This window comes from Falco cherrug, chromosome 3, assembly GCF_023634085.1.
Source record: "Falco cherrug isolate bFalChe1 chromosome 3, bFalChe1.pri, whole genome shotgun sequence".
NCBI lineage: Eukaryota > Metazoa > Chordata > Aves > Falconiformes > Falconidae > Falco > Falco cherrug.
This window is the reverse complement of record NC_073699.1, coordinates 29,867,153-29,889,641: the sequence shown is the minus strand read 5'-3', so window position 1 is coordinate 29,889,641 and position 22,489 is coordinate 29,867,153. Positions and strand designations below refer to the sequence as shown.

Genomic DNA, 22,489 nt, shown 5'->3' with positions numbered 1-22,489 from the left:
TAGTATAAACATATTAGGGGGGATTTTTACGAACATTGAACTTTTTTTTTTCCTGTATGTTAGTAATTTCTGTGCATTCCTTACGTAATAAATATATGCAAAGGAAAGGCATACAGAAAATATTTATTGCACTGAAAGCATATGTTGTTACATCTGAGATTCTCCAAGGAGAGTTCATGCTGCAAGGACAGATTTTAGGGCTATTGCATATTCAAAATCAACACCAAACCTGTTGTTATTGGCCAGATAACTCTGGTTCCTTGCAAATTTATCTGTTTGTTTGTTTTAAAACATGATTTATTCCATAAGTTTTGTATTCATAACTAATGATAATGTTTTCTTAGCTGTGAGTTTGCAGTAGTTTCTTTAGCTTATAGCAGGTAAAATATGGAAGAGGAAATGGATTTTAATACTTACATTATTTAGTGATACAAGAATGAGCATCTACAGCTGTGCTTGTCAAGTACTTACCAGGTTTCATTTATGCAGTTTCATGGTTGATTCAACCTGATGAAAATTTATACTGTTGCCAGCAGGGATGGTGATGCATTCCCTCTCTCTTAGTGCCAGCAGTTGTATTTATGTAGCCACAGGCTAAGCTGGATCAGCTTTACCTGGCTGAAGGCTAACACAGGCAGAAAAATAAATAAATACTAAGGGAGTGATTTTTCTACTGGGTTGGTTCCAGACTCATGGTGAGAGATAGCAGGTTCCAGACTCTTAGAGATAAGTATCTCAAACTCTTTAAAAGAAAAGAGGGTGACTTTCTGGAGATCAAGCTTGATTTGAACATGGAAACAGTGAGATGCAGTCACACTGCAATTCTGTAATTGATATTAAATGTGCTTAACTGGAATTACTGCCCTGCACTGTGAAGCAAGATTATTCCAGTGTGATCTCGCTACGGGTTGCTAGCAAGAGTGAATTTAGAAACCTGATGAGTAGGAGCATTTTGTCCTTTAACGAACTCATGTATGTAAAACAGGAATTTTACCCAGCACTTTGCTCATGTGCATTTGTTCCAGAGTTTGATTGTTGATTACATAACGGTTGTAGTAGTTTCAGTTTAGTGATAGAAGATACACCTATCTTCTGCTTTTTCTATCTTCTGTCGCACAGTATATAGATACCGTCATTTTAATCTAGCTGCTCTTCTATCTGATTGTAATAGCTTCCAAAACATTAATAAATATTATAAACCAAACTATTATTTGGCACCTTGTACTGCTGTCTCTGTGTGTATGCATACCGCAGCAAGTGGTGTGCTAAATGATGGCTTAATCTTATGGCTATGCTGACCCAGGTCCTACACCTCCACATGTTTTTTTTTCTCTTTTGACAGACCTTCTACCATTTCTTTTGTGCTTGCCAACAACAATCTGGGCTAAGCTACTTGAGTCATGCTCCATATCAATTCTTTTTCCTTCTGCCTCTTGGCCACTTCTGAGACTTCATGTACACCTCTTCTGTATTTCCTGTGTTTCAAGATTTACATTTGGAATGAAATCTGATCTCTGGCATCATTTTATGATGAGGGCAGGAAGGAAGCTTGCATTGCCCTTGTGGGTGGAGGTGTCCTCTCCTCTAAGCATGTGCAGAGAATTCTCATGAGTGTGTTTTTCTTTTTATTATGCTTTCTCCCATTACACAAGTGTATAAATAACTAGACTGAAAGACTAAAAGCTCCAAAACTTGTAAGAATGGGATCTCCATTTTTAAAAAAAAGTAAATCCAAATATGGAATATGCGTATTTCTGTTCTCTGTGTAAGTAATACATTCAATATTGTTCCTCTATGGGAACAGTACTGCATCCTGTACTGTCTATGGGAATTCTCAAGTGGTTAATACCCCTTGGGAGTCCAATAAGAGTAATGATGAAGCCAGATAGGCTAAGTTAATTGTGCTGTTAGTACATGCACAGTGTTACCTATTTGGATCGTGAATCTTAGACTTGTATCTTTTGTTCTGTATGCTATGTCTAGTATTTTTTTCACAAAGACCAGCATTGGTTTTTTTGCCTTACAGGTGGTGTACCAGTTTTTTTGAGCATAGATAAACCTGTGTCTTTGAATACTTGAAAAGCTGACATTTAAACAAAGGAGATTTTCAACCTTAATTTTTGGATCTGTGATACATTTACATTTTCTTTATTATGGCTTCTTCAATTGAAATCCTTTTTTATTTCATTTTAAAAATAAAAACTAAGACTGTAATATATTGTTATTTAATAGGGTTTAATTTGCAACTTCAGAAGGGCTCTAATGGAAGAAATCTTGAAAGTGTATGGTATATATGACAAATTCTGGTCTCACTGCAGATGCATGATAATAAAATGACTGCAAAACCTCTTAATATTTTATTGGAGGAAAATGTTAATGAATCAAGTGTTTGGAAACATTCAGAAATTTAGTATTTCTACTTATTTTCTATCATTATAAACCAAATATCAGAGAATGGTATGTGGAGTACTGTCCTAGTTAAATTTCACATACTATAATTTTGAGTATACTAAACTAATTTTTGAGCATGGTTGGTTTGAAATTTGACTTATTTTTTGTTTTAAAAGGCACAGAAGATGAAACAAGCTCTGTGATGCAACATTCTACACATTATATTAATCAAGATCCTTATTTGCATCAAGACGATGACCAGCAGCAAGGGTGGGTTTCTTGGGCTTGGTCTTTGGTTCCTGCTATTGTGAGTTATGATGATGAAGAGAATGATTCTAGTGGAACTGATGATGGAACAATGCTACATCAGCAGAAATCTCAGTCCCTCAAGGATCCCGTTATTTCAATTGGGTTTTACTGTACAAAGGCAACAGTGACATTTAAGGTAAGTATTTTTCTGTGTCTTATAGGATTTATTTGGCTTCTTGAGAAAGTACCTAAAGATTATCTGAGTGCTTGTATACCATTTGATTTGAGATGGAATATGAAATTAACAAATAACAACCAATAATGTCAAGAAAGCTCCTTTTGCTTCATAATGTGTTGTTAATTGCAGTGTGCATTGTTAATTGCCATTTGAGCTAGAATGTGAGTGCTAACATTTTAATCTTGAAGGGAAACCACTTAATTTACTTAGACTGGTATTTTTTGATGGGAGAGAAAGCTTAAAAAACTTTCTATGAATGTTTATTGCAGTATTCTATCCATCAAGTTGATGTAAATATTTCTATACAAAAAAAGCTTTAGCTTCATATAACTTCTGAATTGGAGGAATGCTTTTTTTTTTTTAAAAAAACCCTATAATATGTGCGAATATGAATTTAAATTGATAATGTTTAAATTATTTTCCGTGGGCTGGAACTGAATTAAAGAAACAAAGGATAAATTACACATATGCTCTGAGCTATAAACTATGTATGCAGAGAAAGATTTGAGTATTTTCTGTAAACAAATCTCAGAATAGTTGTTGGGCTTCTCTCTATTCCTTCCGTAAGCTTGCAGAAGGGAATATGAAGAGTCTGAGTAAGATATTGAGATGTACTGACAGAAAGTAAAAATCAGGGTTCTGAATTGGCAAAATACTTATAACGTGCCAAACTATATGCAAGAGATTCTTTGTGCACAACTATAATAGAAAATGTCTCTTGGTTTTACAATCAAACATATATAGAGCACAGTCAGAACTCTTCAGAACAGGAAATACTGTTTCTACGAGGAGCAGAATAACTAAGGCTGATTTTTCTGACTTTGAGCCTTTCACATTAACGCAGTAATTCCATAACCATCATAAAATGTTTATGGGCCTGATTATACACTCAATACTATTAGCAGCTTCCTGTCCCTTTATTGCCTGTTTGGCTTGTCATCTGTGCACAAGAGAGTTTTGAGGAGCATCATGGCTACTTTCTCTTAGCATTTTTTCTCTGGTGGTATAGAAGAGCATTTAGCTGCTTGGCAACTGTTAGAAAGGATGAGGCAAGTGACTTTGGGAGCTGGAGGCATTCTCTCAGGAGGTTGATGTTTTAAGCCTTCAGTCTTCTGGCACATTTCGTTGCAAAATTTGGGGACATCAACAAATATCGTGTGCCTTTGTGTCAATCTGCTTCAGCCTTCATTTAAAAAAATCCAAACAAACAAGCAAAACCTAACCAAAAAACCAAACAGCAAACCAGGCTAAAAATAAATAATGGAAAATCTTTTCTTTCTCCTTTAATTATAGCCCTGGGATACCACTTAAAAATGAACAAACAACCAAAACTACTCATTTGTCATGGCTCAGCATCTTTCTTTTGTGCTTTGTCATACTGTAGTAATTTTTTGTGCTCTTTCCTTACGTGAGAAAATTCATTAAAAATAGTATGAACATCTTGTTTTGAACATGACTGGCTGGATTTGGCTTCCCTAATTTTTCATTGGCAAGTTTATACATTTTATATTAGGAAGTGATAAAAAGTACTTAAAACGTAACATCTTATACTCTATAAATTTTAAATGTGAAGTGATGTATGATACTAATATGGTGACAATTAGGAGGAAAATAGAATTCATTGTTCTGTTTGCATGCAAAGAATGTATGGAATTAATTTGTGGTTTGTATTTTGGTTGAAAAATAAGGTCAAGTTTCTGCATTAGCATTCTGAACAGTTGATATCGTTCCAGCTAAAAATCATGCCAAATTAAATGTAGCATTTTCTAATAATGGTGAAAATTATTCTTGTAATGTCTGAGTTCTTTTAATCAATTAATTGCTTTTCCTCTGCAATAATCGCACACAGCTGAAGGGTGATCAGCGATTTTTTTTTTTTTTTTTCATCCAATTTTCTTGGGCATTTGGATTACAAATTAAAAATTTGAAAAAACATCCATGTGCATCCACTCTTGAAAATAATGGAAGTTGTGGATATTTTTATATAAAAAAATAGAATTTGAACTATTTAAGCTGCTCAACATAATAAAACATAAGTATTTTTTAATGCAAAGCATAAAACCTTCACTATTTTGTGCCTCTTTTCTCCTTTTTCTTAGCTGCAGGTTATATTCTTTTTAGCCTGTGTATTTTACTACTTTAAATTTTCATATAGAAATAATGCAAGAAATATAAATGCATATTTCTCTCAATTGCTGTGACAAGGAACAAAAATGAGTATGGTTGTAATCAAAATGTTTCCTTAATGTTATCATGATGTTTAATTATTTGCTGGGAAGAATAAAGAATGTATTTATGGATTTTTACAGCAATTTATAAGCTAATTTGATATCATATTAATAATGCAGCTGTGTATCTGTTTCATCTTTTCACATAGTCTGTCTTTAGATAAGCAAGCTAAAAATACTGAAGTGGATTTAAAACTTTCTATTATGGCATCCTTCAACCAGAAGTTAAATATTAGAAGTTCTAATATGGATAATGCATTACAGCTGTTTAACTGCACCTGTTTCCTGCTTGTTAATAAAATGTCCCATAGTTTAGTTTGTCATCTTCAGTTCCATATATTAATGACATTACTGCTGTTAAATAATAATATTGAATAATATAAGGTGTTTATCCTATTGTTTCATAGCTCACTGAAATGCAAGCTGAAAGTAGTTATTACAGCCCTCAGAAAGTAAAATCCAAAGAAGTTATATGCTGGGAACAAGAAGGAACCACGGTTGAGGTAATGTTCTATTATCAGGGTTTTTTGATTCATCGTAAATAATGTAGTAAATAGGTACCAATGAAGTATTTTGAAAATATTTCGTTACTGGTTTCTTATGTTCTGCTATATTATGTTTATTATTATTGTTATTTTTATATGTTTATTGTAACAATCAAATAGATAATTTTACCTAAATTTTTACTGCTGATCAGACACTAAAGTAATCCCTTCCTTCTAAGTGCCCTCTCTGATTAATTTGCTATTTATTAAAGCTCTAAATGTATAATCCTAAACATATTTGGGTTCACTTGTGTCCATCTTTTCTATTTCTCATGGAGTCAAATGCTTCAAAATATCACTTTTTATTTTTTCTCCTCACTAGGTCCTTATGAAAGGTGAACTTTTCTTTGATTGCCAAATAGGTTTTGTTGGTTGCCAAGCTATATGCCTTAAAGGAATAATGGGAATTAAAGATTTTGAAGACAACGTGAGTAGGAGTGATGAAGTGAGTATACTGAAATGTCAGTTGACTTGCTGATTAAACAGTGCTGGTATGCTTTACTAAAAATATTTGATTGCAAGAATTGGAAAGGCTGCTGTTCCTATGGTGATTTAAATTTTTTGAGTATGTCACTGGAATATAAAACTCAATGTCCATTCCTTACAGTTAGAAAGACAAATATCTAAGAGTTAGAAGCTGCAAAACATTAAGTTTTTTTGACAGCTCCACTACTCGCTATTGTTATGTATGTCTGCATACTTTGATCTTGTATAACAAATCAAAACAGTTGAAAACCTTTGAAAGTACTTAAATCCACTGAAGAGTGGAAGGGAAGAAAAGGGAACACTGTATGCTAAAGATAATAGAAGTGTGGCTCAAATTGAATTAGTGGTTTTTACCTCATTTTTCAGTAAGGTTGATGAGAGCAGTATCAAATGAAAGAGTAAAACAATATTAATTTCTATATTTTACATAAAAGCAAAGCTTCAATTATTTAAGACAAAAATCATGTATCCATGTGAACTACTCTTAAAATGTTTAATGAAGTTGTGCATGAAATTCTAAATTCCATAGTGAGGATTTTTGTTTTGACTATAGATAGAATAGTGTCCTAAAGTACTGGAGAACAGCAACTATTATCCATGTTTAAGTTAAAACAAATCATGCAGCCAACAACAGACCTGTTAACTTCATGTTAGTGTTCTGTGAAGTCTTAGAAAGTATTTTAAGGAGAAAAGAATATGGAAGAAAATATGAAGTGACTATATTAATGTCAAATATCTCCTTTGGAAAATGATCATATACTGGACTATCATAAGTATGACGGGACAGGTTCTTATACTTCCCTTGTGAGAGCAGCATGGCTTGGCATCAATCTTAAGCGTTTGTATACAAATATATGCAGCACAGAAAACAAAAAAGAATAATTAGATATCCTTACACAGCTGTAGAGTATGACATTGTTGGGATTATAGAGGTGTGGTGGGATGCGTACTACATGACTGGTGTGTTGCTGTGGATAGCCATTGGCTTTTCCAGAAAGGTAGGCTGGGGAGGCAAGGATGAGCCAACTGTAAAAGATGTTCTGCTAGCATTGTTAGATACAAGGGAGATATGCTGTGGATGGCAGCCTTGTCTGCAACAGCTATGAGATTGTGAGTTATAAGATCATGGGAGAAGTGATTTTTGGATTGAGGTGGGTGGGTGAGTGAAGGAGTTGCCTGTAAGCTAGTACATAAGGAGCGGCTGGGTTTTTGCTCTTGATTTTTCCGCACCCTCTAGGGTATGATTTTAAGAAAATCTCTGCTTTTGTGAGAATGGTGGTGATGTTGATACCACCTCACCTGTTTCCTTTCTGAACTGCTATAGTTGGGACTGTGCCTTTCCTAAAGCTTCCAGCTTTGTTCTATGTGATGGAGAATAGATGGCTGAAAACAGTTGACCTTGTATGAATAACTTTTTTTGAAGAAAAACTCTTGATGTTAAAGTTGTGTTGATTTCAGTAGGATAGAGGGTCTGTCATATGGAGAAGGCATGTAAATATCCAGATTAATGAGGAAGAGTGATAAGGTAGCCGACAGGTCATACATTGAAGGAACTGTTTATCATGAAAATGACAGATAAAACATCTGAAAGGCATTGGTCCGTCAGAAAAGTGGAGTATGTAATGACAAAATCGTGTGTAGTTATGAGAATGAGGCAGAATTCAGAGTAACAATGATCTGAGGTTTTTTTCTGTTAAAATTAAACTAGTATGTTCTGTATCATGGGCTATATAATATTCACTAGCTCAGGCCATTTGGAGTTTGGAAATGGGGGAGGGAGTGGACATGAGCTTCAGTGTTGTTTGAATGAAGTTATTTTAATTATCTTCATTCATAATTAAGTTAGTTCTTGAGGGCTGCTACCGTGTCATTAGTGTGTTATGATGGAATGGAAAGCACTCTGTTGACTTTAATGTATTTTTCTACCCTGCCTTATTACTATTTTCTGCTACCTCATGAAGGAGGCCTACTTCTTTAACTGTGGAGAAAATTTGAGCGCAAAAGGGATGACATACCTTACCAACTCACTATTTGATTACAGAAGTCCAGAAAATAATAGTATACGTGCGGAATTTATATTGGATGCAGCTCATCATAAGGTCAGAGAATTACATTTTTCTTAGAAAAAAATTTTCTAATGCCTTCTAATGAACTTCTAACAAATATTTAGATCTGTGTACTGTTAGAGGGCTGATTTTCATTACTGTGCCGTGTTTAATCGAATCTTACTTTGCAGATGGCCAAAAAAAGGTAAACCTGTTTGTGTTTTTTTAAAAAAAAAGTAATAAAAACACATCCAAAAGAAACCTCAAACCTCCCCTCCTGTTCCAAAAGCTGATTTTAATGCTATAGTTTCCAAAAGCATTAACTACAGGACATCTGCAGAGAAAAACAGATACGAGAGAATTCTAGCAAAAGGTCAAGCTTTACCAGCACATACTTCTTTAAAGCCAAGCAGTAAGTAGTTCGTAGTCTTCAAACTAAGAAGTGCTCTCTTTGAAACCAAATCTTGGGGAATGTTAATTTTACTGCCTGTGTGCTGTATTTGTCTACTTAAAGGAAGTCTTGCTAATTCTGCCTTTAGTAGAGGCAATCTTTCAGTCACTGATAGTCTCTGTTGTTCTAAATTGTGCAGTAAAGTTTACAACAACAGAGACTATCAATGACTGAAAGATATTCCCTGATTGTCTGCAATTATTAAGTACTGGATACGATGACCAAGGTGGTCCTTTCCAGGTGTGTTCATAGGTGGAGTTCTGTGCTATTGTACAGGTAAGCCATTTGCAATTTTGAATACATCTCTTTTCTTTTAAATTTAAATTTTACTATTTTCACCTTTTCAGTTACTGATGAAGTGTGACCCTGAAGAAACCCATAAAAAATGGAACTGATTAGTGAAATCACAAGTACTTATAGATGTTCAAAAGTTTTCTGTAGTATGTTGTAGTTTTAAGCTTTACTCTTTCCTTGGTCTGTTTTCGCTGCTTTTATGATTTGCCTATTTTTTGGCAAGAGGGGAAACAAACTTGCTGTTTAATAATGGATCATATTATGTATAAATGTCAATGATGGCATGAAGTCTTAATAAGTTTCCTATTCCTTCCTTAAATAAAAATGCAAGAATGAATGAGCTTCACTTTTCAGTGTATTTAATTAGGCAGATCTGTTGACTGCAAGAGGTAAAGTGAAGAATATTTACTCCATTAAAGGTACTAATTAACTAGATGTTATTGATGAATTGGTCACCATGTCCACTGGAATTATGGATGTGCCTTTGTGTGGCCTCAAATAGAAGTTACATTACCTATCGGAAAGGTGAATTCTTTGGGATAACCTCTGTCCTTTGTTTTGATAAGCCTTTCCGTGTGTTGATGCACAAATCCAAACATAAATATATCTCCCTCATACCAACCTATCAGTTGGTAATCTCAAGATTCTTTCCTTATACAACGTTTTCTTTGTTTGCTTTGCTTTGTTGGTAGGAGATGTACACAGAGGTAGCTGGAATGCAGAGGTTTGGGGCTTTCTACATGGATTACTTGTACACAATGGAAAGCACCAGTAGCAAAGGTACCTCTCTTCATTGTTTACCCTGTTAAATAATAGAAACAAAGACTTTTCATGCCCAACTGGTCCTTAGCCAACTGTCCCCTAACTTACCTTAGATTGACCATCAGATTCATCATTAAAATGGTTTCATCTTCATTGATGTGTTTGAGGTTAGCTGTTGATTGTTGTTCTTCCCTTTTTTTTTTTCTCTATATAAGTAATAACAATGGTATCTTTTGTAGTCAGTTGCTAAACTGAAAATAATTTTCTTGTAGCAGTGGTAAAGTTCTTAAATTATGTCTTTTTTTTTTTTAAAGTTGTCATTATTGACTTTGAAAAAAATTAGAAATTAAAACTTTTGAGAAATCCTGGTATGAAGTCAATCATATACCTCTTGCAGAAGATGAAAAGGACACTCATTTTCTCCTATGAAGAAAAATGAAAGGATGAGTGATAGTGCAGATAATTAATCTTTCAATATACATATCTGAACAACTTTTTGAGCAAATATTAGCCTAAACCATGCAGACATACATGTTGGCTAATTCTAATTAATTTTTCAGATTCCTATCAATACTTTTCTAAACCTGAGACAATACAGTTGACTCAGTGCAGTAAGTGTATCTATTTTGAGTGCTACAAACCAGGACAGAGGAGTTAATGTATCAGCAAGCAATATGTATATATTTTTATACATATATTCTTATCATGAATTGTGATGTGATTTTCCCCCACCCTTGGGAAGATTGTCATCCATAGCTGCTGCTCTGCAGTTTTATTGCCTAATAATGCTTTCTTCCCCATCTGTGTGTGTATCATCATTAACACTATTCCAGCGGAGATCTGTTTGGAACTTCTTGCTATTTTGTGACTAAATGTTTATCTGGTCCTTGTTACCTAGTCCAACTCATCTGGTTTGTTTTTTTTTTTTTTTTTTTAATGTATTTGCTCTTATGTAAGAGAAGTCTCAACTCCTAATGTTTTTGTTTTCTGGACTTGTTGGACATTAAGTATAAAGGGAGCCAGAAATAAAAGCTTCCAGTTTGGTTAGAGGATGGATCATGCAAAGTTTATGAAAAGAAATAAATGATGCTGTTGCCTTTGATAAAAGGGATACACTAGGTAATTTACTCTTCCCTGGCTTTGAGGCTTCCCTCTGTACCATGAGTGTCATGTGAAGCTGGGAAAATGTACATTAATTCAAGCTTCTGCTGCAGCCTGCTTCTGGTTTTAATCAAGAATTAACTGTTCAATTGTGTGCAAAGCTTTTTTGTAGAAAAGCTGAAGACCTAGGGTAAGCCTTACCTCCTTTTTGAATTTTAGTATAGAAATTTGAATATGCTCAGATAATTTGATCGTGAGGAAAAATGGATTTTGTGGAGTATTTTGTCTTGTTCCTCTGAATGCACAAGGAGCATAATGACATATCTTTTTCTGACTGTAATGCTTTTTCAGAAGTTGCTGAAGTTGGAAACACTTTCCCCCCTCAAAGCCAGGTTACTGGTATTTTCTGACTGCCTTATCCTCTGCCCGGCTTCTCTTCTGTTTCTTTCACTTTGTTTTCTCAGGGCCTTGGCTTTTATTTTCTGCATCAGTCACCAGGAAATCACATCAGAAGATGTAGCTTGGCTTCCTATCAAGCCTTGCTGTGTGGTTCAATTTCATTATTACTCCTCTAATTTCAGCTACCTGTCTACATACAAGAATGACTAGATTGATTATTTTTTCATTAATAATTTAAATGCTTGGTAAAGCTGTAGAATAAAGAACTTAAAACCTGAACTTTTAATTTTTTTTTTTTCTTCACAACAGCAAATGGGACGACATCTGCTAGTTATTTTCTAGCTTACTTTTTTGTATTGTGAGTCAAATATGTAATTATTAAACAGAACATGAACAAATAGGTGTAAATTATTTCTTTAAAATGAAGGTATAAATACCTCAAGATTTTGAAAACTACACAAATCTTGCTACATTTTTAATACATGGTGCTTATATGAAAGCATTTATGTATAAGTTTACATTTTACTGTTTCTTGTTTTGACATTAACTATGATTTTAGTTACAATCAGTGCACACCACCTTCCCCTAAAAAACCTAACTCAGATTAAGTTATAGGTGGCACTTACTGTGATTGTAAGATTTTTATCTGTCAAGGCAATTTTGGTTTGACACATTCTTTGCACCTTTAACCTTTCCTGAAGCATAGGATTACTGATTAAACCACAAGTGCCTCCTGGATAACATTAACCTCAAGAGTTTCATCTGTCACTTATAGAAGTGCATTAATCACTTCTAGTATTTTGAATGAAAACAAGATAGATAGTCATGCACAGTAGTCTTATTCTGAAATTCTGTCTGTCCTTCCCTTCTAATTTTTAATTTTTAATTTTCTATTTTGTGTGGTATATTTCAGTACAAAACAGTAATTTCCCTGAAACACTGTGTGGTCTGTCAGTTCCCCGATCACTGATTTGCATGACCTGCAGACCTAATGCAGCGTGCTTTTGAAGTTGTTGTACTTAAAATGTGTACCTATTTATTTTGGTGGCAAGTTCATTATGCAGCACTCTAGTGTTAAGATTTTTTTTTTTTTTCCAGTTAGAGTTAGACATAGAGTTCATGGAGACTTGAATACTCCGTGACGAGAAATTATTTTCCTTTATGCTTCTGTGAAGTTTCAAAAGTAACCTGTCATCATCTACTTCTGTAGAATCAGTAGGTTTTCTATCGCATTCTCTTTGCACTTAGTTAGAATTAAATGGAACTATTCTAGAAAGTTTTTTGTATAAATTCTGTCACTTCAGTATATTGTTCATACACATAAAATATATACAAATGGGTCTTCCCCCTCCTTCACCTTTTTGAAAGGGTAGGCTGTTATTACTTCTAAAGGCTTTTGGCCTGGATATTTTTTGGTTTTTACACTGCTTTATAGTGTTCATATAAACTGAATACTGTGTAGAATAGGAAGGATAAAAATGGATGCTAACTGTGTATTAAATAAAGCATACTATGACAGCAGGCTGTATGCTATTGTTTTTGTTTTTTTTTTTTTAATATCTTTTTCAGGATTTATTAAAAAGAGTTGTAACTTCACTTCCATTTGAAGATTTGAATAGGTTTTATAAAGTGATATCTTTCTGTCCTTTTTTCATTTGCTTTTACTTTTTCTTCTCAGAAAAGGTAAGCAAAACACAAAGGGAAGCAGAGGCTGTAGATGTTCTTACCATCAGCTGTTGTTGGGCTTTTAGGGACAAAGTTAATTCCTCTGCTGAGTGTATAGGCCCGTAGAAGTCTATAGATTGTTAGGCCAGCTCTGTGTCAAGTTTGGCATAGTCTGGGTTTATTCAAGGACCTTTCTCCTCACCAGTGCTTAGAACCAATCCAGAACATTCTATAGAGTATGATTTAAACATGAGGGAAACCCCCTATCCTTCCTTTTCAACCAAGCCCCCTTCCTCCATTAAAAATACTGTTTGAATGAGTATAGTAAAGGATGGAGGGAAAAGCGAATGTTCCCCTGAAGGGTAAAACTTCTCAGGCACCAGAAATAAAACATGCTTTCTTTCAGTTGCCTTTAAAGTAAGGTTTGCCTTGAAGCTGTGAAGCATACCATCCCAGGCTGCTTAACCACAAAGCCTCAGCTACTCAGAAGTTGACAGATCCTACATCTCTTTGACAAAATGTCTGCAGGTCAACTGTCCACAGCAGCTGCAGCTCCCGCTGCCCAGTATTGACAAGCTCAGCTTTTCTTGCCATTTATGTTAGTATGGACAGATTGTGTCAGTGAAGGAAGATGCTATAAAGAGAATTTTAAAACATGTTAAAATACATTAAACCAGTCACTGCATATTTGTTTAAGTTGCATTGGTATATTTTCTGTTTATTTATAAGCCTGATCACAGCATTTGAAACAAAAGTAACTGATAAAAAATTTTTTTGATGTCCAATTGTTTGGTGTAATTTGTTGTCATTTATGAAACTTGTTGTAGTTTCTGGAAATCAGCAAGACCTTTCTTCAGTAAAGAGTGAAGAATTTGGAAATGTTCAGGAGATGTCTACAAAAAACCTTATTGTGGGCCCACTCAATCTTCGATTGGATAGCAGTGCGGTACACCGGATAATGAAAATGATAGTTTGTGCTCTGGAACATGAATATGAGCCATACAGCAGAACTAATCCAGGTTTGTTCCTGTTGTATATATACAAATATACAGAATTAAACCAGACAAAATTCAGTTCCTTTGAATGTGCAACTTCCAAATACTTAAACTCCAGATCTGCCAGGGGATTTTGAATCCTAAGGACAAAATTTAAAATAAACATAAAATTAACATAAAATTAATAAAATCCCTATCAGTGTTGGATATACCTCCTGAGGTAATTTCTGACACTTGGGAGGGTATTTGTTTCAATTACAAGCCTCTTGCTGACTAAGGAGTGCTTATTCCCTTGACAGCTCTAGCTTGCTTTCTTTTCTAAGACTACAAAATTATTCCTGTTGGTATGTATTTATTAGTTTGAAATAATAGTTGTACAGGATAAAAATTCAGGGAAACTAGCTATGGTAAACAGGATGAGTTTCTGAGAGTGCACTGTACAGGTTTCAAAGTAAGGAAGGTGTAGTTATGATTGCATTTAGCCTTAGGTAGAACCAGTGTGGAATAAAAATATGAACTGTTTTGAAACTAACTTTCAATTTTTTGCTAGTCCCTAACTATTTCTGAAACAGCAGCTGTGGGAGATTGTTTATGTATTCTAGTCAAATATATGTAATCTTGATTTATTTTAGATATTATGGATGGAAACAGAACTATGCCAAGCTCGGAGGAAGTAGTATCATTGGAGGAATACATTCCCACTCGACTTACAACATTCACTGTTCTTAAATGTACAATTATAATCCCTGTGGCAGAATTCAATTTGCTAGACCACTTGATGCCTGTAATCATGGGTGAGAAGGTATGTATGCATTGTTTTTTGATTTGGTTAGGTTTTTTTTTAAGATGCGGTGACACAATGACATTAAATTATCTTGATAGTGTAATAGATGACACTCCCCTAGTCAGCAGATATCTAACTTGTGCTGTATTTTCTTATACAATGTGCTTATTTACAGCATGTTTATGTGATTTGAGATCATATGTGTATGTGCAAGAGTGTGGAAAATGAATGTCTTAATTTATGGTGTTACAGTGTGCTTGTATAGCCATTTTCATTGGTGAAGTGAAATACACTAACATACATAATACCTGGATCACTAGTCTCAAGGCTGCAACATATGTAAAATCTCAAGTATGTGCCATTTATTCAGTGAGTGTACTTCAGGAGTGTGTGTATCGTTTTCTTAAATTTAGGCTGCTTTTCAGTTAAGCTGCCTGGAGTGGCTGAACTGGTGACAAATCTGTTGTCTCTTGATGTGTTACGATACATTCAGAAGTTTCTAATATTGGAAAACAGGACATTGCCAGGTGCCTAATGGGAAGCATTATTTCCTTTCATCCCAGAATATCTCAGTGGACTGTAGTGCTTTTCACTTTATGGGCATGAGCAGATGGTATTTTTATAATGGAAGAATAGCCCCATATTTATTGTATATTTGGGGCAAACAAGTTGAATTCAAATGAACTTTTTGGTGGTGTGGTGGGTTTTTTTGTTTGTGGGTTGTGTTGTTTTTTTACTTGACGTTTCAATTTGTTTCCTGAGTGAAGCCAAGCCTATTTAAAGTAATAATAATTTTGAATTTTAGATTGAAAGTTTATATACATCAACTTACTGTCATATTTTGATACAAGTTTAAATAATTTTTTAGGTTCATAGTGTAATTTGGATTGGAAGAGATGCCTGGAGATGATTTCTAGTAGTCCAGCATCTTGCTCAAAGCAAGCCCAAGTAGAGCAGGTTGCTCTGGGACTTGTCCAGTGAAGTGCTGGATTCCCTCCAAGGACAGATAATTCCATAAAAAGCTTGCACATAGGCGTGCTTGGAATTGCCTGCATTTCAGCTTGTGTCCTTTGCCACGCGTCCCCTCACAGTATACCTTTGCCAAGAGTCTGGCTCCCTCTTCTGTGTACCCTCCCAGCAGGCAGCTGTAGATAGATAGCAGTAGGATCTCCCTTTGGCCTTCGGCAGGCTGAATGACTCCAGTTGTCTCAGTCTTTCCTGAGAGAAGACAGCTCATGTGCTCCAACCCCCTAACCACTTTGCTAGCCCTCCAACAAACTCACTGTGGTATGTCCAGAATCTTGTCTGTCTTGTACTAGATAGAGTACTTATTTTTCATCATACCCATTAAAAGTATAGTTGGATGTGTAAATTTTTGGGGTTTTGGTGTTGGGGGTTTTTTTTGGTGTGGGTGTTTTGTTTTGTTTTGGTTTTTTTTTAATGACATTATCTTCTGTCGAGATGTCTGGTATGACTGAATATGTAATAATATATGACAGTGTAAAGGTTAGGTCAGCATGAGTTTAGTATGGTGATAGTGCTTTGGAGTGATAAAAATGTAAACACATATTTTAGAGAACAAAATATTTTCACTTGATATATTCTTGTAGTGGGTTGACCTTGGCCAGTTGCCAGATACTCGCCCAGCTGCTCTTTCACTCCCCCTCCTCATCAGGATAATGGTGGTGGTGCTGGTGGGGGGGGGGGAGTAGGATGGGTCAAGATGATAACGAGGGGGAGATCACTTACCAATTACCATTATGAGCAAAACAGACTGGACTTCAGGACAATTTATTTAATATATTGTTAATTGATATAGATAGTGAGCAGCAAAACCAGGAATCAAAATAACACCTTTCCCCCGCCCCCTCTTTTTCCCAGGCTCAACTTCATTCACTCCTTCATTCCCTGGTTATTCTACCTCCCACCCTGCAACTCAGAGGGATGGAGAATGGGGGGTTGCGGTCAGTCCATGACAGTTGATCTCTGCCACTCCCTCTTTGTCACCGTTTCCCTTGCTCCAGTGTGAGTCCTTTCCACAGACTGCCGTCCTTGAGGAAAAATCTGCTCCAGTGCGGGCTGTCCACAAGGCTGCAGTGTCCTTCAGGGCATATCCCTCTGCTCCAGTGTGGGATGCTCCACGGGCTGCAGCGTGAATATCTGCTTAGGTGTGGTCACCTCCAAGGGCTGCAGGGGAATCTCTGCTCTGGTGTCTGGAGCCCCACCTCCCCCACCTTCTTCTCTGACCCTGCTGTTTGTATTGCTGTTTCTTACTCCCTGTCACCTGAGTCCTTCAGCCTGTGTAGCATTTTTGCCCTTTCTTAAGCCTGTTTCCATAGAAGTGTGACTGGCTTGGCTGAGGGACTCAGCTGTGTCCTGTGATGAGGCTGCTGTAGCACTGGCTGGAACCAACTGTGTTGGGGATGGGGCAGCCTCAGTCTCCCATCACAGAGGCCACCCCTGCTTGCCAGTACCTGGACATGGGTGCTCAAGGCAATTCTGGATAAAAAGTTTTATACGTGAACTTTAACCTTGAAGAAATTATTCTGAAAACATTTGAGGATTCGTACTACAATGACCATAAGACCATGGTATCTGGAGACAGCTTATTTTACATGTAGATTTGCTTGTATGTGTGTGGGGGTAAAAATATGTAGATACAGTAGCTAATACATCTGTAGTGTAATAATTGCATGTCTTTTCCACCTCTCTCCTAGAACTTAAGTGGACTGTTAAATGCTGCAAGCTTCCAGCCCCTGCGGCCTTTACCTTCCATCCGAATTTTGGTGGATAAGGTTAACCTGGAGTACTCAATGCCAATGTACGCCGAGCAACTGGTGCATGTGGTCAGCAACCTCAGCCAGCCATCTGACAACCTGCTTCATTACTGTTACTCACACTGCTATCTGAAGGTAAAAGAAGGCTTGAGATCTGTTTCTTACTGCAGTGTGCTGAGGAAAAGTGAATATGCCTAGGTAATCCCAAGTGTTAGCAGGTTTCTTGGGAGAAAGTTTTCAGCTTATCTAAAAGGACACAGAGTAAATAGAGTTCACAGGATGCTGTTTGGGATTGGTGCTTCTGACCTGTAATATGAGCAGAGAACTTCACATGAGGAAACTACGCAGACTGAAGCCTCAAGGTCTTTGTGGCAAGATTGAGTTAAAATAATTTGGAAAGAAACCTTTCCCCTCTTAGGATAACACTCATAGAATATGTAGGTTGCAGTGAATTACAGTTAGAAAATTGATAGGATATTATGAGATAAAAGCATCACTTCTAGTGGTATTGATAGAGCAAAGCCATGATAGTGAGGGTGTGCGATAGGAAACTGTTGCCAAATATTTTCATTGTTTTTATTATAAGAGGAAAACCTCTGAATGTTCTCCGTTAAAGACCCGTTACGTGAAAGGAGTTCTTATTGTGAGGTTGGGGGAATTTTAAAAAGCTACTGAAAAATTACTTTGAGATTATTCAATTGCCATCTGCTGAGATTTTAGTAGAATGAAAAAGTGAAATTTCAAGAGGAGTTTTAAAATAGGCCTTCCAACCTTTTAGGATGGGCTTAGGCTGTTTGAAACCTTTTGGGTGCTACTAAAATGTGAATATTTGCTACTGGTACTGTTAGCTTTGCTAAATTTTCCAGTTATCCATTTGCTTCCATGCTGTTATCTCAATAGAGGTTTAAACCACAAAATTGTTACTATCTGTGTAAAAAAAAGTCTGTCCCAGAGTTGCATGGCAAGCTTTGAGTTTTCTGGATGACATGTTTACTTTCTTTCACGTTTGAAGTGATTGGGGTGGCAATATTGCAAGTTATCTGTATGTTCTTCAGTTTGAGGGGATTTTTTTTCTCTTCAAAAAGTTTTTTAGCAGCTGTTTGATCAATGTTTTGAAAATGTGGAATTCTGAGTCTTAAACATGGAATTTTGATACTTAAAAGGTTTATTAGCTTGCTCTAATATAGGCTGCAGTGTCCTGTTACATAAATGGTGATACAGCATGTTAAAAAAATTGACTCTGCAACCATTTGTTTTCCATTGAACGGGGGAAAAATTATAAAGAATAGTTGTGATGAACCTTTCTTTAGATGTTCGTATTAAGAAAAAAGCTTTGAAGGCAAGCTTATAATTTCCTAAAACACCACTTTCTTTTTTTATTAGGCCAGTGTTATTATAATTACAAAAAGTGATTTTATTTTTTTTATGAAAGGCAATGTGTAGTCTGCAAATTTAAAGGACATAGAATAATGTATTATAGTTGATAAATTATAATTCAGCACTTTTTTTTAAATTCATCAGAACATAGTTAACACTTATTTTTGAACGAGGGAAATATTTTTATATTTATTCCTATTGGGACATTATTTTAGATAGATTTTTCTAGTTACATTTGTGTTTTGGAGAAAAAGAATTATTTGAAAATAATATACTTTTTAATATTTATTGAGTATATTTAAAAATGTGTATATTATAAAAGTAACTTGGAAGCGATCTAATTAAGTGATAGTATACCCTTTGACCAACTTACTTTGTTTCAGATATTTGGTTTTCAAGCAGCACTGACTTCTTTGGACAATAAAGGATTGTACTGCATGCCTGTTTCAGTTATCCCCTCATTCAGTACTGCTGTTTATGGCAAGCAGATCAAGTTTCCTAAATATTGGTGAGCATTAATTACATTAATTAGTACCTTAATGTACTCAACTGCTTTTACATTTCTAATGAATGATTTCAAAATGTCAAGCGTCATATATATCCCTAAACTTCTGTGTCGCTTCTGTCATATTCTACTCTTAAGTCTGTTATCATGAATAGATTTCTTTGTAAGGATGGTTGTTATTAAACATTTCGGACCCTTGTTTGGTTGAGAGAGCAGGCTATGCAAGCCCTGTAGTAAATGGCTTTCTTCTAGACCTTGTAGAATTCTGTGAACCGATTTCCATTCTTCCTTGAGTGAATAGAAAATATGAAGTTACATACTGATGGCAAGCTTGTTGTATTTAACTGAACAGTTAGCTCCTTCTGTTTTAAATGGAACCAAATAAAAAACAACAAAGGGGGGGGGGGAAGCAAAACACCCCAACTCCACAAAAAGGTAGCCTCTGCTAGCCACTTTTCTTTTTTCCCTGTTACTCATTACAGTAGGAGGTGTTTTTAATGTTGTGACCAGGTATTAAACTATTTATAGTTGTTCAGATTCAGATTTTAAATGCAAACACTTTTGTTCTGAAAACAATTTTGTACTTTATTATAAAATGAGCTCTACAAATTTTATTTTTAGTGACTTCAATGCCGTGGAAATTCAGTATTTAAACTTAGCTCTGCTGTTGAAACTTGTAAAGTAAATATCAGTGTGTAATTTATTAATAAATTGTATTTATAAAAACGATTTTCAAGAAAATGGGTTTTGGCAATACTTTGGGCAGGACATTAATTTTCCTTATTTGAGCAGTAGCTGTCTGCAATACTACTGTATGACTAAATCCATGCGAAGAATCTCAGATAAAATGGCAAGATAACAGGAAAACAGGTTAATGTGTTAAAATACTTTGACTTCAAACATTGTGTTGTATAGCTAATTTGTAAAATTCATTTGCTTGTGAAAGTTTAATGGTTTATAGATAAAAAAGACTACATCTAGGATTGTTCTTAGTGCTACATACAGAATATGCTAGTGTGTTTTTTCTCACAAGCTGTGATACCATGTTAAGTGTTAAGAGGTTTTTAACATAAATAGCACACCACCAGGTGGTAGCAGCCTAATTGACTTTCTCATATTTTCCATCAATAGTTCAGAAAAGTACCTACCACTTCAAATGAATTGCTGGTCTGCTGCAGCATTTTGCAAAAAAATAATAAATGTTACCATGATAACCCATAATCACCACTAATCAGTGTACTTCAGTACTCTGGTAGGATTGACAGCCTTTCCTGACATGACCTCACATTTAACACTAAGCTCTTGTTAGTGATCCTTGTTAGCAAACTCTAGAATTAGTGTTTAATGGTAATCTTAAATCTATTTACTAGCATTATAAAATGCCATGTTAGTATTGCACAATAAAATAAAATTTAGAGATGAAAAATAGTTAAAAATCTGTCTGGGAAATTCATGGTTTTCAAGCAGTAGTGCTTTCTCATGAGTGTACTGGTACTCTTCTGTGTATGCTTGTGCTTGCTGTGCTCATTCTCTTGCTTGCTTATGCTTGGTCTCTCATGCCTTTTCAGAAGCACTGTTGCATGCTTGCCATCATGCTTTAGCTCATGTGTGCGTGGTCTTGCGCTCACATTCTGTCTCTCGTGTACTGTGCTTCTCTGATGCTTTCAGTTTTGCTCACTTTCTCTCCTTTCTCTTTTTTGAAAATACATTGTATTATGATACCTGCGCAGCTGGAAAATAGAGTATGGTAGACTAATAATATAGAAAAATAAAATGAGCAGTAGTTTTGGGGAGTGGAGGCGGGGGAATGGTCCTGCCTTAAAATAGCAAGTCATCTATCAGCATTTGTTAATAGATTTTATAAGGCCAACAGTTATTGTGGTCTAGTATATTACACAATACTTTTAATACTTTTCTCCCTTATTTCTGTGATATGGTATCTTTCTAAAGCTTATTTATTTATTAACAGTGTGAAATAATTATATAAAACTAACTTATTCCAACAATTTATCTAAACTAAGCAACACCAATTTGCGGGTAATAAAGTAGAAAAACAAATGAGTACAGCAGCAGCCTGGTTAAATGAAGTGTAGTTTGAAGTGAATAAAACTCCAGATGAAACGCATCAAATAGCACTTGAACTAAATCGAAATCAGCATGAGGACTGAGGGCTTCATTGAAGTCATGCAGTGAGTGAGAATTAGTCTGGTAGGATAACCTGGTAATGTCATTAAACTTAATTTCAGTCTTCCCCCCCCCCCTCAAATTATACCACCTGCTTTATTTGGATTTTTAGATTTCGCATTCCATGGTTTCTTAAAGTACACACATCTGATGCTACATGTGTTCTTCTGTTTCTTCACAGAAAATATATACTACAGACCATACCATTTAAAAACAAAGACATTTTATGAACTGTTATGGAATCCCTCAGGTAGTATGTTTTGAGTTAGCAGTGAAAATCTCAACTTTATTTCTGACATAAATCAGTAGAATAGCTTTCTTTTCTAGTTTCTATATAATAATCTCAAAATGTATACGATGTATAAAATACTGCAGTAATTATTTAAACTATTTTTTAAAACTAGCTGATAAAAGTTGGTAGCATGTTCTAACAGATAAAATTTCAGCAATATCAGCCCAGTAAATAACCATAAATGTTACAAAAGTGTTGTTTTGTTTCCCTACTAGATTGATGTCTGTTTTAATTTCAGTTAATACACTTTCTTCTCAAAAGAAATATGTTCAAGCTCACTAGTTAACTTAGTCTTGGACATCTTTTAAATTGTATAGCTAATCTATTTTTATATGAAAGTAAAAACATCTGGTCTTCTGTTTTTGTCAAGCATAACAAGATGCAAAATACAATGTTAATGTCAATATTTTACAACTGCTTTACATAGTGTTGCATGCCAGATTGTAAAGCAGCTTTCAAAGCTTTCAGGAGGATGTCTAAAAACAACTGAGAATTAGCAGAATATGGTTAAAAGCCCAGAATGAATGACAAGAATGTTTATTGCTAAACAGAAATCTTGAGAGGAATTAGCTGATTTTTTTCCCATTTTTTTTTCTTTTTGGCTACAATATCTGTGACAACAGATGAGGTAATCTAGTGTAAGACACTTCAGTGTTACAACCATCAATCACTTATAAAATATCACTTTATTTTACTTCTGAAGAATATTAAAGTAACTTTA

At 35.2% G+C, this 22,489-nt stretch overlaps 1 protein-coding gene across 10 annotated transcripts in view; it reads left to right on the top strand.

Moving 5' to 3' along the window:
* Window positions 1-22,489, top strand: part of VPS13B (vacuolar protein sorting 13 homolog B) — a 478,367-nt gene that overhangs the window by 67,785 nt on the left and 388,093 nt on the right. For 7 of the 10 annotated variants that reach the window (XR_008731554.1, XM_055706070.1, XM_055706071.1 and 4 more), the window contains exons 8-16: window positions 2,568-2,836; window positions 5,514-5,609; window positions 5,974-6,096; window positions 8,099-8,236; window positions 9,620-9,707; window positions 13,682-13,873; window positions 14,482-14,651; window positions 17,351-17,545; window positions 19,171-19,295. Coding sequence is in view for 8 of the 10 variants with exons in the window: in XM_055706070.1 (XP_055562045.1) it covers window positions 2,568-2,836; window positions 5,514-5,609; window positions 5,974-6,096; window positions 8,099-8,236; window positions 9,620-9,707; window positions 13,682-13,873; window positions 14,482-14,651; window positions 17,351-17,545; window positions 19,171-19,295 (1,396 nt within the window). In the remaining 2 variants the exon portion in view is untranslated. Of the gene's footprint in view, window positions 1-2,567; window positions 2,837-5,513; window positions 5,610-5,973; window positions 6,097-8,098; window positions 8,237-9,619; window positions 9,708-13,681; window positions 13,874-14,481; window positions 14,652-17,350; window positions 17,546-19,170; window positions 19,296-21,657; window positions 21,727-22,489 lie in introns of those variants that run through there. The other 3 variants (XR_008731556.1, XM_055706074.1, XM_027814227.2) reach the window with 3 other exon arrangements.